This window comes from Coregonus clupeaformis, unplaced genomic scaffold (assembly GCF_020615455.1).
Source record: "Coregonus clupeaformis isolate EN_2021a unplaced genomic scaffold, ASM2061545v1 scaf2655, whole genome shotgun sequence".
NCBI classification, from domain to species: domain Eukaryota; kingdom Metazoa; phylum Chordata; class Actinopteri; order Salmoniformes; family Salmonidae; genus Coregonus; species Coregonus clupeaformis.
This window is the reverse complement of record NW_025536109.1, coordinates 18236-34040: the sequence shown is the minus strand read 5'-3', so window position 1 is coordinate 34040 and position 15805 is coordinate 18236. Positions and strand designations below refer to the sequence as shown.

Below are 15805 nucleotides of genomic sequence, written 5' to 3'. Positions count from 1 at the left end.
TTGTCACCTTCTCACCAAGCTGCTTGGTGATGGTCTTGTAGCCCATTCCAGCCTTGTGTAGGTCTACAATCTTGTCCCTGACATCCTTGGAGAGCTCTTTGGTCTTGGCCATGGTGGAGAGTTTGGAATCTGATTGATTGATTGCTTCTGTGGACAGGTGTCTTTTATACAGGTAACAAGATGAGTTTAAGAGTGTGCTCCTAATCTCAGCTCGTTACCTGTATAAAAGACACCTGGGAGCCAAATATCTTTCTGATTGAGAGGGGGTCAAACACTTATTTCCCTCATTAAAATGCAAATCAATTTATAACATTTTTGACATGCGTTTTTCTGGATTTTTTTGTTGTTATTCTGTCTCGCACTGTTCAAATAAACCTACCATTAAAATGATAGACTGATCATTTCTTTGGCAGTGGGCAAACGTACAAAATCAGCAGGGGATCAAATACTTTTTTCCCTCACTGTATGTATGTGTGTATGTGTGTGTGTGTATGTGTATGTGTGTGTGACCTAATGGTTAGGAGAGCAGTTTTAAAGTGGAAAACTACAGCCTGCCTACAGAGGGGAGGGATTTTTTTCTCTGACGTGTGCATATAAAAATATTGTACGACCATTTTGTTTTAGAACGTTCTCAATGAATAAAGCCTGATGATTGTATGCTGGGCTACTTGGTCTGATTATTAGAGATTTACAACCTCTGGGATACAGACTGAGTAATAAGTTCATTTTTGAAACATTGGGATAGAAATTCACGTAACAAGAGTTTATCTATATTCTTCGTATCTGTCTATTTACCACCACAAAACGATGCTGGCACTAAGACCGCACTCAATTAACTGTATACGGCCATAAGCAAACAGGAAAACGCTCATCCAGAGGCGGCGCTCCTAGCGGCCGGGGACTTTAATGCAGGGAAACTTAAATCAGTTTGACCTCATTTCTACCAGCATGTTAAATGTGCAACCAGAGGGGAAAAAACTCTAGACCACCTTTACTCCACACACAGAGACACATACAAAGCTCTCCCTCGCCCTCCATTTGGCAAATCTGACCATAATTCTGTCCTCCTGATTCCTGCTTACAAGCAAAAACTAAAGCAGGAAGCACCAGTGACTCGGTCAATAAAAAAGTGGTCAGATGAAGCAGATGCTAAGCTACAGGACTGTTTTGCTAGCACAGACTGGAATATGTTCCGGGATTCTTCCGATGGCATTGAGGAGTACACCACATCAGTCACTGGCTTCATCAATAAGTGCATTGATGACGTCGTCCCCACAGTGACTGTACGTAAATACCCCAACCAGAAGCCATGGATTACAGGCAAAATCCGCACTGAGCTAAAGGGTAGAGCTGCCGCTTTCAAGGAGCGGGACTCTAACCCGGAAGCTTATAAGAAATCCCGCTATGCCCTCCGACGAACCATCAAACAGGCAAAGTGTCAATACAGGACTAAGATCGAATCGTACTACACCGGCTCCGACGCTCGTCGGATGTGGGAGGGCTTGTAAACTATTACAGACTACAAAGAGAAGCACAGCCGTGAGCTGCCCAGTGACATGAGCCTACCAGATGAGCTAAACTTCTATGCTCGCTTCGAGGCAAGTAACACTGAAACATGCATGAGAGCATCAGCTGTTCCGGACGACTGTGTGATCACGCTCTCCTTAGCCGATGTGAGTAAGACCTTTAAACGGGTCAACATTCACAAGGCCGCAGGGCCAGACGGATTACCAGGACGTGTACTCCGAGAATGCGCTGACCAACTGGCAAGTGTCTTCACTGACATTTTCAACCTCTCCCTGTCTGAGTCTGTAATACCAAAATTTTTCAAGCAGACCACCATAGTCCCTTTGCCCAAAAACACGGAGGTAACCTGCCTAAATGACTACCGACCCATAGCACTCACGTCTGTAGCCGTGAAGTGCTTTGAAAGGCTGGTCATGGCTCATATCAATACCATTATCCCAGAAATCCTAGACCCACTCCAATTTACATACTGCACCAACAGATCCACAGATGATGCAATCTCTAATGCGCTCCACACTGCCCTTTCACCGACAACGACGAGACAGCCTATAGGAGGTCAGAGACCTGGCCGTGTGGTGCCAGGACAACAACCTTTCCCTCAACATGATCAAGACAAAGGAGAAGATTGTGGACTACAGGAAATAGAAGAGGACCGAGCACGCCCCCATTCTCATCGACAGGGCTGTAGTGGAGCAGGTTGAGAGCTTCAAGTTCCTTGGTGTCCACATCACCAACAAGCTAACACGGTCCAAGCGCACTAAGACAGTCGTAAAGAGTGCACGACAAAACCTATTCCCCCTAAGGAGACTGAAAAGATTTGGCATGGGTCCTCAGATCCTCAAAAGGTTGTACAGCTGCACCATTGAGAGCATCCTGACCGATTGCATCACTGCCTGGTATGGCAACTGCTCGGCCTCCGACCGCAAGCCACTACAGGGTAGTGCGTACGGCACAGTACATTACTGGGGCCAAGCTTCCTGCCATCCAGGACCTCTATCCCAGACGGTGTCAGAGGAAGGCCCTAAAAATTGTCAAAGACTCCAGCCACCCTAGTCATAGACTGTTCTCTCTGCTATCGTACAGAAAGCGGTAATGGAGCGGCAAGTCTAGGTCCAAGAGGCTTCTAAACAGCTTCTACCCTCAAACCATAAGACTCCTGAACAGCTAATCAAATGGCTACCAAGACTATTTGCATTGCTCCTGCTACTCTCTGTTTATTATCTATGCATAGTCACTTTAATAACTCTACCTACATGTACATACTACCTCAATTACCTCAACTAACCGGTGCCCCCGCACATTCACTCGGTACCGGTACCCCCTGTATATAGCCTCGCTATTGTTATTTTACTGCTGCTCTTTAATTATTTGTAACTTTTACGTATTCTATTTTTATTTAATGTTTTTTTTGTATTTTGTATTTTTTGGTATTCTTTCTGAAAATTGCATTGTTGGTTAAGGGCTTGTAAGTAAGCATTTCACTGTAAGGTCGACACCTTTTGTATTCAGCGCATGTGACAAATACAATTTGGTGTGATTTCAGACAAACAAAGAGGTGTAATGGGTTCCCATATGTCACATAAAGCTTACTTCATTATTCAATGTTTTTAATTTTTTACTGCATCAGGGATAGCGTGCCCCTGGCAATCCATAAATAAATTTACATTTTACATTTTACATTTTAGTCATTTAGCAGACGCTCTTATCCAGAGCGACTTACAGTTAGAGAGTGCATACATTTTCATACTGGCGCCATCTGATTAGCTTAATAGAAGGAATTTGAAATGATTTATAATTTTACTTAATTACATTTGAGCAATTAATTACATGTACTTTTGATACTTAAGTATATTTAAAATTCACTTTTACTTGAGTATTATTCTATTAAGGTATCTTTACTTTTACTCAAGTATCACAATTGGGTACTTTTTCCACCACTGACGGTGCCTTCCCTCACCTCTGCCACCAAAACACTGAGCCCTTTGAAAATTAATTGTATCCACCTTTTCCTCCATCTTGAGATTACGTGCCATGAAAACCTTGACATTATCCTCAGTTGCCTGTAAAAAGACCAGCAAATCAGCTCCAAGTGATTTACATTTTGGAAGTCTGTTCCAAAGTATAACCACGCATAATAGAAAGATATGTAATTGTATACAAATGTAAGCAATATTTGAAGTGATTATGTTTTAGTCATCTGTTCTCATGGTAAATTTGCAGTCTATAAATTATTTGTAATTATATTCCGGCCCCCTGAGCATGCGCTTGAGAAAGTGTATGATCCTTAAATTAAACTGTAAATTGTATTTAAGAAAATGTGCACTTGAACCTCTTACTCCATATCAACTGTTGATGCTCAACACCAACTACAAAGTTGCCGGGTCCTCCATCTTTATTAACACTATAGGTGATTTTATTTGATGTAAGATATACAAATGTGTTAATTAAGTAAAATAATAAATTGTAGTGCTCTTGTTCGCGTCGATGCGTACGATTCTGGTTCAAGCATTTCAAAGTGTTTGTTAGAAAATGTGTTGATGTGGATGCGGTGGGTGAGTCAATCGCAGGACACAGAGGATCAGTCAAAGCGACTTTACTGTACTTGTAAATAGACACAAAAAGAAACGGCCTCAAACACAGGAGGCGAACAAAATGCGCGCAGTGCGTAAAACACTAAACTCAGACAAGGCACCGAACCTACAACACACGACATGTGGAACAATAACACACAACTACAAAACATAACACAGGGAAACTTATAGGTGACATAATCAGGACAGAATACGAAACAGGTGCACTAAACTAGACATGACCAAACAAACATCGAAAACATCAAACGGTGGCAGCTAATACTCCGGGGACGACGAACGCCGAAGCCTGCCCGAACAAGGAGGAGGAGCAGCCTCGGCGGTATTCGTGACAGTGTTGATCAATAAATAGTTGAAAGTTCTCTATATTATCCAGAATGTTTGTTTTGCAGATATCAGCAAATTCTCAATTTTACTATTAATTAATGTAACAAGCTGTGCCTACCATGCTGACACGTCATTTCCCCCCTAAATAACTTGTTACCCTTACCTGAGAGTCTGGAGAAGATGAGGAGGAGGATGGAGAGGGAGAGATGAGAAGCCATTTCTCTGTATGTTATATGGTACCAATGCACAATGTGTGTGTCAAGGACCAAGGCACCAAAGAGAATGACTGAAGTTCCTAATAGCTATAGCTGTCTTTAACTCTCTTCCTGCTTCTGTTTGAGTGTATATGACCCCTCAGTGGCAGATAGAAACTATTACATTCTATGAACTAGTTGTAGCATAAGGCTCTAAGGCACTACAACTGATTGATGAATTATTAACTGGCAAAAATACACTTACCTGCCCAAAAGCAAAATATAACCTCAAATCGAGGACTACGGAACAACAGCCTGAAAGAAACATTTACACTCCTCCTGAATAGAATTTTGCACCAGAGTTGTAAACTCACTGAGGGGCACTAGAACATCAAGATGAAGCATACTTTGCAGACTATTCCATGCCTCTGGTGCACAATAGAAAAAGGTAGTCTTGCCTAACTGTGTAACGGCCCTGGGAACTTTAAGTAGCAACCACCTAGTAGACTGTGTCTGGTAACTGCTAGTGGTGAAGGGTGTACTCCTGAGTGGCGCAGTGGTGTACTCCTGAGTGGCGCAGTGGTCTAAGGCACTGCATCGCAGTGCTAACTGTGCCACTAGAGATCCTGGTTCGAATCCAGGCTCTGTCACCGCCGGCCGCGACCGGGAGACTCATGGGCGGCGCACAATTGGCCCAGCGTCGTCCAGGGTAGGGGAGGGAATGGCCGGCAAGGATGTAGCTCAGTTGATAGAGCATGGCGTTTGCAACGCCAGGGTTGTGGGTTCGATATGTATTCACTAACTGTAAGTCGCTCTGGATAAGAGCGTTTGCTAAATGACTAAAATGTAAATGTAAAATGAGAACAGGCTACAGAGGTAGTTTACCCAGAAAGGCTTTATATATGAACATACCAATGTAGCTGTCTGCCCATGTAAAATGAGGTCTAGACCACCATTTGATACAAGGTGCAATGGTGGGTGAGCGACTTGGCATTTGTAACAAAGCACAAGGATGCATGATAGACTGAGTCCAGACTCTGTAGCACAGAGGGGGCTTCATGCATGTACATTAAGTCACCGTCATTAATTACTGAAAGAAAAGTAGCTTGAACAAGACTTGTTGTGAAAAAATTTAAACCCAATTTCAGTTTAATCTTCCTCACAAGATTATCCATATGAACCTTGTTGTACAGCTCTTGTTCAACCATATGGAGCTAAAATGGAGCCCTGGGGTACACCTCTAGTAATCTAAATGGAAGCTAGACTTGGGATTCTCAGCATAGACGCATTGTGTTCTGTCTGCGAGATAGTTTCTTAACCAGTTGACAGCCCCTTCAATGAGACCAACGTTATTGAGTCTTGCTAGCAACAGTTTGTGGTCAACAAAAGCCAGATTGAACCCCACACAGGATGTTGTTTCAAGTAGGAATTGATTTAGCTGAGAGTTCACTAGAGATTCAAAGACTTTGACCAGGATACGGAGCTTGGAAATAGGGCAATAGTTATTTACATCTGAAGGGTCTCAACCCTTTAGTAGGGGGTGAACATATGCTGATTTCCAAATGTTGGGTATTGATATGATGTTTTTATAGTGTTATGGGAAACAAGGTTAGAATTAGTAGATAAGTGACTTGGTGCCACAGAGTATGCATTCCTTGTGTCAAAGGAGATTACTGATGTTGATCTTAGAATAATTGATGGACAGGATATACTGACTTGGGGTAAAGGGTAATAACATCAAAGAAGGGAGTGCCCATTGAGGGTTTTCAGATGTTCGTGAAGAAACTTGTAACAGAGGGTATATAAGGGAGAGTGGCTCTTTGTTCAAATCAGTTCGGAATAGCAAGAGGCAAAGCTCTGTCTTTGGTATATCGAACCCGGTACCGACTAATAAAACATTTGAATTAACTTTCAACAAAGTGTCTAAGTATATCCTTACATCCTTGATTACTGGATACCCGATAAACTCATCATAACAGGTATTGAATAGTTTAAATTTTTTTAAAAACAATGATAGTTCAAGCACATATGGTACTTGCAAGCACACAGAACTCAGAAACTATGTATTTGGGCAGAGACACAACTTTCTAAGAATATCTTAATACATTTTAAAGTTTATTAACAAAGCATGCATTTCTTTTAACATATAAAGCAGACAGAACAGTACGTGATATACAGTCTTTTTATTAAGTATTGGTTAATGTCGTCGATCTCATTTGGAGAGGATAAGGACACGCCATGTGTTAGTTATGTCACTGGTGGGTGACAGAAGGTCTGCGTGCCAAGATAGATTGGGGGCCACTTGTGCTAATCTTAGAATGAGTACGTGATGGAATAGCCTGGCTAGGGTGCCACACGATACCATGTAGGGCGATCCTATTGTAGGAGATGAGTGACACTCAACAATGGTTGGCAACTGTTGGATGGAATTAGCTCGGAAAGCATGATATAAACTGAGAGGTTTTTCTATGTAAGTGATTCGGATGACAATAGCCTACGCCCGTACCGCTTGTCAGACGAATCCAGTACTGTAACTATTAAATAACTATGAATCAACTCTCCATCGAAGTGTTCTACTATTCTCTTACATCCTGAAGCACGAGATACCAGAGAAACTCATCATAACATTACGTAAGACTATGATTCAGTAAAAAATATAAACTATGAAACCAATCAAATGTGGTCTACAACATATGGACTAAAAAGTCCAATTAGGTCAAAGACATAGGTAAAATGTACCATAAACAAAAAGTTTCTTATTTTGTGTGTTTTATCCCTGAAAAAGCAGGTGCAAGAAGTAAATCTGTCCCTTGGTCTCACCAGAGAGACCTGTCTGGTTTCTACTCATCCTCAGTTTTACCTTGGAGTCAGTTTGCCCTGAACTTCACCACAGAGTCAGTTTGCCCTGAACTTTACCACAGCAATGATGGTGCACAGGAGGAAGAGCACTGCATTACCAATTTTTGGCAGGTAGAAGAATGTTCTCCCCCATCTGTAAAATAATTGAAAGATTTAGAACATGTTCCTCTGTAAATTGCAGCAATACAAGGATTTTCTTTTTGAAGGGGAATCGTAAATGGAAGACTAAAGGCAGTGTATATTTAACTGTTTGCAGCAGCAGTGATGATTTTGACGGCACATTGTCTTTAATGAGTGTGGTTCAATGAAGGTGGTGACTATGACACCAGCTATCACCACCACCAACATGCCCAGAGGAATCAGTAGGACTCTTAGATCTATGGAACTGATGGTGAAAGTCTGTTTATTGTCAAATACAGTCCATAAAATATCATAGATAAATAGACATGTTTGTGCTGCTATGACTAAATGGAATTATTTGTTCAGCTCTTCACACCTTTCATGTGTGGAACTTGGCCATACAATAATAGAATGCTGCTACTTCAACAACTACAGAGATATGAGGAAGTGGTAAATGTCTCTATAACAGTATCTTGGCCTATACTCTGTGTGAAGATGTTTAAGGAAGGTGTTTTTGTGCCATACACTTTAGTGTGAAAAACTGAAAATGTTACCATTCTTCATAATTCTATTGTCATCCATTTGGAAGAGTATGTGAGAAATACAGCTGAATGAGTGATAATTACCTCATGGTGTCCTTCTCCTTGCCCCCCTCAGGTCCTTGGACTGTGTTGTCAGTCTGAACAGGCTCAGCAGTTGGAGAGAAAGAGGATTGTTCAGTTGTTGGAGCTTGGGTTGCTGTGAGGTAAAAACAACAATGGTATTATGACTGGTGTACCAGAGAGACACAGGGTAGACTGAACTGTAACAAGACATTGGGGCTAAACTATGACCTTCTTGTCCAGCTTATTTCATTTACTCCAACATGTGGGTTTTCACTTAGTATTAGCACTGTTGAGTTCAAACCAATGGTAGGACCACCGTAAGTATTCCCAAAAGCTTTGAATCAGGTTACAGTCCAATTTGTTTCAGATGATAAGCAAGACTGGATAAAACCAGGTTAGTACTTAATTCTACAGTATCTGATTGCTCTCTACTCACTAGTCATAGTGGTGGTACTTTGTGTGGTGGTTTGTCGTCTGACAGTGATGTGAACAGGCATTATAAGGTATCCCACTCTACACATGTACCAGCCAGTGTTTTCCATCTTCAGTCCACTCATATTCACCATTAAGATGTTTCCTATGGTGGCATCAGTGGTCTGCTGTAGGGTCACTGATGTTCCATCTAGAGTCCCAGAATTCATCCACATACAGGAGACACTGCCATGACTCTTACACCACTCCGTATTTCCAATGTCACTATAGTAACATTTTACAATGACACTCCCTCCTTCAACTCCAGTCACCTCCTGTTGGTCCACATAGAGTTCTGGAGTACCTGAACACAGAGGTACACACACCAAAGAAGGTCCTGAGTGATCAAGTGGTTTTTTGTAACAACTGACCACAAATATCATAATTATGATATGATGGATAGAGAACAGAAAGTAGACATATACCAACATTCCTCATGTCAACTTCAACTATAATAGTGAGACCAGTAAATGAAACCAGAACACCAGTCAAGTAATCATATGGAAGAGTTGCAGGGATCTTACCTGGAGTCACAGATAGGTGGAATCGTTCTATCCTGACATCTGGTTCACCATAGACCTCTACAGCACACCAGTAACGACCAGAGTCCTCTGGCTCCAGATCAGTCATGTTCACAGTGAAGGTTCGCTGGTTGATGTCATCAGAGATTGAGGCCTTAGCTGTGCTCTTAGGAGGGTAAGTGTGTACAACAGGGGAGCAACGTTGAAAATAATATCCTTTACACCAGTATTTCACATGGGTTTTGTATTCCTGATCATAGTGACATGGGATGGTGGTGGAGCCTCTTGTCTTCACAGACACACGATAAGCACCTGCAGACACAACAACAGAAAACACAGTTTGAAACTCAAGCAAATTCTCACAGCAGGAAAAACACATTACATCTGGAGGGGGGAGGGGGGAGGGGCATCCACATCCCCATCCAGAATACATTATATAGTGTTTTCAGTCAGAACTATTATAGATCATGGACTTCTAATCCCACCCCTCAGCTGCTCTCAGTCCATCCCACCTATCTCTGTAAACCACCCTCTTATGATTTACATGTGCCATATATTTTTCAACTGTGCTGTGATTTTTCACTTAAATTCTGAACCTGTCTAATCGCACAGTATCTACAGATTGTATATTAAAGATTAATATTTTAACTAAGAGTATTATTATATTGTTGATTGATTGACTATGGCATTCCAAATCTCCCAACAGTGCTACTTGTAGGTTCAGTTTCAGGTAAATGCGATTTTTCATCCACTCTTGAACCTGTGACCAGAATAAGTTATCTAATGACTCGTTCTCTAAGCAGCAAAATCTGCAGAGCTGAGACTGTTGTATGCCCCATATACATAACATTGTTGGTGGCAAGAATGTTGTATATTAATTTATATTTTTTTATCAAGCATTGATTTGTATATTAGTTCATAAACCTTTTACCATGGAATCAGAATCCCCACCTTCTCCCCTTCCACTTGCCTCTTCCATTTTTGTGGTAATGCTGCAATCAGCTGATTGTAATTTGGGATAGAGCAAACATCTCCATATATTTTGTTAGCTGCACCTGTGCTATAACTCAACCTTTCCTATCCATAATATCATTAATAAAGATAATTACTTTTTTTATTCCATAAAGAATATATTGTTTTATCAATTAGTATATTTGAGGTTAACTGTTACGTTCCCCAGCAAGAAATCAAAAATGTCACTCAAACAGAAGAAAGAACTAACAAAAAGTCACAGACCAACAACAAAATGGAAACAGGTGGGGTTTTAGGAGGGGGTTCTGAAAGACACTGATGGGGGTGTCCACTGACAGTTGACTAGCAACAACAACTGGAACCTAAAAGACACTCACCATGAGCACTGACTAAATTTCCCCCAGAAGAGGCAAACAAAAGAAAAACCCAAACTTAAAGACAGGAAGCAAACCAAAAAGGTGGAGCAAAACAGAATCAGGAAAAGCAGATAAAATGTGTCTAGAAATAAAAATAGGGCTCGCAAACTAAAGGTGTTAACCCTCCACATCTATCAAGACAACTGGAGCACTGGGCCAGCCACTCTTAAATAGCACCAGGGCCAGCACAGGTGAAACACCTTCCAGCTAACGAGACGGCAACCAGCACAGGTCAAATCAAATCAAATTGTATTGGTCACATACACATATTTAGCAGATTTTACTGCGAGTGCAGTAGTATCTAACAATCCACAACCATACACAAATCTAAAAGTGAAGTAATGGAATTAAGAAATATTTAAATATTAGGTTGAGCAATGTCGGAGTGGCATTGACTAAAATACAGTAGAATAGAATACAGTATGTACATATGAGATAAGTAAAGCAGTGTGTAAACATTATTAAAGTGACCAGTGATCCATTATTAAAGTAACCAGTGATTCCATGTCTATGTATATAGGGCAGCAGCCTCTAAGGTGCAGGGTTGAGTAATCGTGTGGTAGCCAGCTAGTGATGGCTATTTAACAGTCTGATGGCCTTTGATGCACCTGTACTGACCTCGCCTTCTGGATGATAGTGGGGTGAACAGGCCATGGCTCGGGTGGTTGATGTCCTTGATGATCTTTTTGGCCTTCCTGTGACATCGGGTGCTGTAGGTGTCCTGGAGGGCAGGCAGTGTGCCCCCGGTGATGCGTTGGGCAGACCACAACACCCTCTGGAAAGCCCTGCGGTTGCGGGCGGTGCAGTTGCCGTACCAGGCGGTGTTACAGCCCGATAGGATGATCTCAATTGTGCATCTGTAAAAGTTTCTGAGGGCGAGGAACTTGAAGCTTTCCACCTTCTCCACTGAGGTCTCGTCGATGTGGATAGGGGCGTGCTCCCACTGCTGTTTCCTGAAGTTCACGATCAGGTCCTTTGTTTTGTTGACGTTGCGGGAGAGGTTATTTTCCTGGCACCACTCCGCCAAGGCCCTCACCTCCTTCCTGCAGACTGTCTCGTCATTGTTGTTAATCAGGCCTACTACTGTTGTGTTGTCTGCAGACGTGATGATTGAGTTGGAGGTGTGCACGGCCACGCAGTCATGGGTGAACAGGGAGTACAGGAGGGGGCTGAGCACGCAACCCAGTTGCACAGGGCGGGGTTCAGATCCAGGGCACCGAGCTTAATGATGAGCTTGGAGGGTACTATGGTGTTGAAGGCTGAGCTATAGTCAATGAACAGCATTCTGACGTAGGTATTCCTCTTGTCCAGATGGGATAGGGCAGTGTGCAGTGCGATACCGATTGCATCGTCTGTGTATCTATTGAGGCGGTAAGCAAATTGAAGTGTGTCTAGGGCAGTTCCAGTCCTCGGGGGCTTGATTGGTGTCACTCTTTTGCCTCAGCCCCAGCTAACACGTCTGACTCCAATAATCAACTAATCATGATCTTCAGTTAAAAATGCAATTAGTTTAAATCAGCTGTTTCTGCTAGGGATGGGGCAAAAGTGTGACACCAATCAGGCCCCCAAGGACTGGAGTTGCCCAGGCCTGATCTAGGGTGTCAGGTAAGGTAGAGGTGATATGATCCTTAACTAGCCTCTCAAAGCACTTCATGATGACAGAAGTGAGTGCTACTGGGCGATAGTAATTTAGTTCAGTTACCTTTGCTTTCTTGGGTACAGGAACAATGGTGGACATCTTGAAGCAAGTGGGGACAGCAGACTGGGATAAAGGGAGATTGAATATGTCTGTAAACACTCCAGCCAGCTGGTTTGCGCATGCTCTGAGGACGCGGCTAGGGATGCCGTCTGGGCCGGCAGCTTTGTGATGGTTAACACGCTTAAACGTCTTACTCACGTCTGCCACGGAGAACGGGAGTGGGCCGCGTCGGTGGCACTGTGTTATCCTCAAAGCGAACGAAGAAGGTGTTTAGCTAGTCTGGGAGCAAGACGTCGGTGTCCACGATGTGGCTGGTTTTCCCTTTGTAATCCGTGATTGTCTGTAGACCCTGCTACATTCGTCTCGTGTCTGAGCCGTTGAATTGCGACTCCACTTTGTCTCTGTTTTGCCTGTTTGATTGCCTTGCGGAGGGAATAACTACACTGTTTGTATTTGACCATATTCCCAGTCACCTTGCGGTGGTTCGCGATTCAGTGTTCTGCAAATGCTGTCATCTATCCACGGTTTCTGGTTTGGGTAGGTTTTAATAGTCAACGTGGGAACAACATCCCCTATACACTTCCTGATGAACTCAGTCACCGTGTCCGTGTAAACGTCAATGTTATTCTCAGAGGCTGCCCGGAACATATCCCAGTCCGCGTGATCAAAACAATCTTGAAGCATGGATTCTGATTGGTCGGAACAGCGTTGAATAGACTTTTGCATGGGTACTTCCTGTTTGAGTTTCTACCTATAGGAAGGGAGGAGCAAAAAGGAGTCATGATCTGATTTGCCGAAGGAAGGGCGGGGGAGGGCCTTGTAGGCGTCTCGAAAAGGCAAATAGCAGTGATCTAGTGTTTTTCCTAAGCGAGTACTACAGTCAATGTGTTGATAGAACTTCGATGGCGTTTTCCTCAAATTTGCTTTGTTAAAATCCCCAGCTACAATAAATGCTGCCTCCGGATATGTGGTTTGCAGTTTGCATAAAGTCCAGCGTAGGTCCTTGAGGGCCGTCTTGGTATCGGCTTGAGGGGGAATATACACGGCTGTGACTATAGCCAAAGATAATTCTCTTGGGAGGTAATACCGTGTGCATTTGATTGTGAGGTGTTCTAGGTCGGGTGAACAAAATGACTTGAGTTTCTGTATGTTATCACAATCACACCATGAGTAGTTAATCATGAAACATACACCCCCGCCTTTCTTCTTCCCAGAGAGTTCTTTATTCCTGTCTGCGCAATGAACTAAGAACCCAGCTGGCTGTATGTACGGGGACAGTATATCCCGAGAGAGCCATGTTTCCGTGAAACAGAGTATGTTACAGTCCCTGATGTCTCTCTGGAAGGAGATCCTCGCCCCGAGCTAGTCTACTTTATTGTCCAGAGACTGAACATTAGCGAGTAATATACTCGGAAGCGGTGGATGGTGTGCCCGCCTCCTGAGTCAGACTAGAAGTCTACTCCGAATACCTCTTCTCCTAATAATGTAAGAAATAACACACAACAAAACAAAAACAAAATACTGCAAAGTTGCTTAGGAGCTAGAAGCAGAGCTGCCATGTCTGTCGGCGCCATACTGATTAACGAGGTGACTCCAATTGGTGCGCCCTACGTTGTAACGAGCTACACGTTCCAAAGTCCAACCTCAAAACATAAATGGAAAACCAAAGCCTGTAACATTAACCTTAATATTTGTTGTAATATGTATTCTGTCTTTTCTGGAAAATGAAACCAGGAATTGCAACCAGCTTTGTATGGCTTGTTTTAGAAAGGGCAATATTTTGAAACATTTTCAATTTTCAATTAACTGAAAGTGAGAGGGCGTAATCATGCATCGAATACAACAGGTGTAGGCCTTACTGTGAAATGCTTACTTACAAGCCCTTAACCAACAATGCATTTTTAAGAAAATTAGAGTTAAGAAAATATTTACTAAATAAACTAAAGTAAAAAAAGTAACACAATAAAATAACAATAACGAGGCTATATACAGGGGGTACCGGTACCGAGTCAATGTTCTGCTGTACAGGTTAGTCGAGATAATTGAGGTAAAGTCTATATGTAGGTAGGGGTAAAGTGACTATGCATAGATAATAAACAGCGAGTAGCAGCAGAGTATAAAACAAGTGGGTGGGGGAGGGTTAATGCAAAAAGTCCGGGTAGCCATTTGAATAGTTGTTCAGAAGTCTTATGGCTTGTGTATAGAAGCTGTTAAGGAGCCTTTTGGAACTAGACTTGGTGCTCCGGTACCGCTTGCCATGCAGTAGTAGAGAGAACAGTCTATGACTTGGGATGGCTGGAGACTTTGACAATTTTTAGGGCTTTCCTCTGACACTGCCTGATATAGAGGCCCTGGATGGCAGGAAGCTTGGTCCCAGTGATGTACAGGGCCGTATGCACTACCCTCTGTAGCGCCTTACGGTCGGATGCCGAGCAGTTGCCATACCAGACGGTGATGCAACCAGTCAGGATGCTCTCGATGGTGCATTTGTAGAACGTTTTGAGGATCTGGGAACCCATGCAAAATCTTTTTAGTCTCCTGAGGGGGAATAGGCGTTGTCGTGCCCTCTTCACGACTGTTTTGGTGTGTTTGGACCATGATAGTTTGTTGGTGATGTGGACACCAAGGAACTTGAAGCTCTCAACCCGCTCCATTACAGCTCCCATTGATGTGAATGGGGGTGTGCTCGGCCCTCCTTTTCCTGTAGTCCACGATCAGCTCCTTTGTATTGCTCATGTTGAGGGAGAGGTTGTTGACCTGGCACCACACTGCCAGGCCTCTGACCTCCTCCCTATAGGCTGTGTCATCATTGTTGGGGATCAGGCCTACAACCGTTGTGTCGTTGGCAAACTTAATGATGTTGTTGGAGTCGTGCTTGGCCACGCAGTCGTGGGTGAACAGGGAGTTCAAGAGGGGACTATGCACGCACCCCTGAGGGGCCCCCGTGTTGAGGATCAATGTGGCAGATGTGTTGTTGCCTATCTTACCACCTGGGGGCGGCCAGTCAGGAAGTCCAGGATCCAGTTGCAGAGGGAGGTGTATAGTCCCAGCGTACTTAGCTTAGTGATGAGATTTGAGGGCACTATGGTGTTGAATGCTGAGATGTAGTCAATGAACAGCATTCTCACATAGGTGCTCCTTTTGTCCAGGTGGGAGAGGGCAGTGTGGAGTGCAATTGAGATTGCGTCATCTGTGGATCTGTTGGGGCGGTATGCAAATTGGAGTGGGTCTAGGGTTTCCGGGATGATGTTATTGATGTGAGCCATGACCAGCCTTTCAAAGCACTTCATGGCTACAGACATGAGTGCTACGGGGCGGTAGTCATTTAGGCAGGTTACCTTGGGATTATGGTGGTCTGCTTAAAACATGTAGGTATTACAGACTCGGTGAGGGACAGGTTGAAAATGTCAGTGAAGACACTTGTAAGTTGGTCCGCACATGTTCTGAGTGCACGTCCTGGTAATTTGTCTCGCCCCGCGGCCTTGTGAATGTTGACCTGTTTGAAG

At 43.3% G+C, this 15805-nt stretch overlaps 1 protein-coding gene across 1 annotated transcript; it reads right to left on the bottom strand.

Moving 5' to 3' along the window:
* Nucleotides 1–7038: 7038 nt before the first annotated feature.
* LOC121583106 (CMRF35-like molecule 6) lies at nt 7039–9524 on the bottom strand (the record flags this gene model as incomplete). The annotated part of the gene is made up of 4 exons (XM_041899318.2): nt 7039–7628; nt 8242–8353; nt 8784–8995; nt 9216–9524. Coding segments are annotated over 3 exons (632 nt in total), but the record flags the coding sequence as incomplete, so codon positions are not given.
* Nucleotides 9525–15805: the final 6281 nt, after the last annotated feature.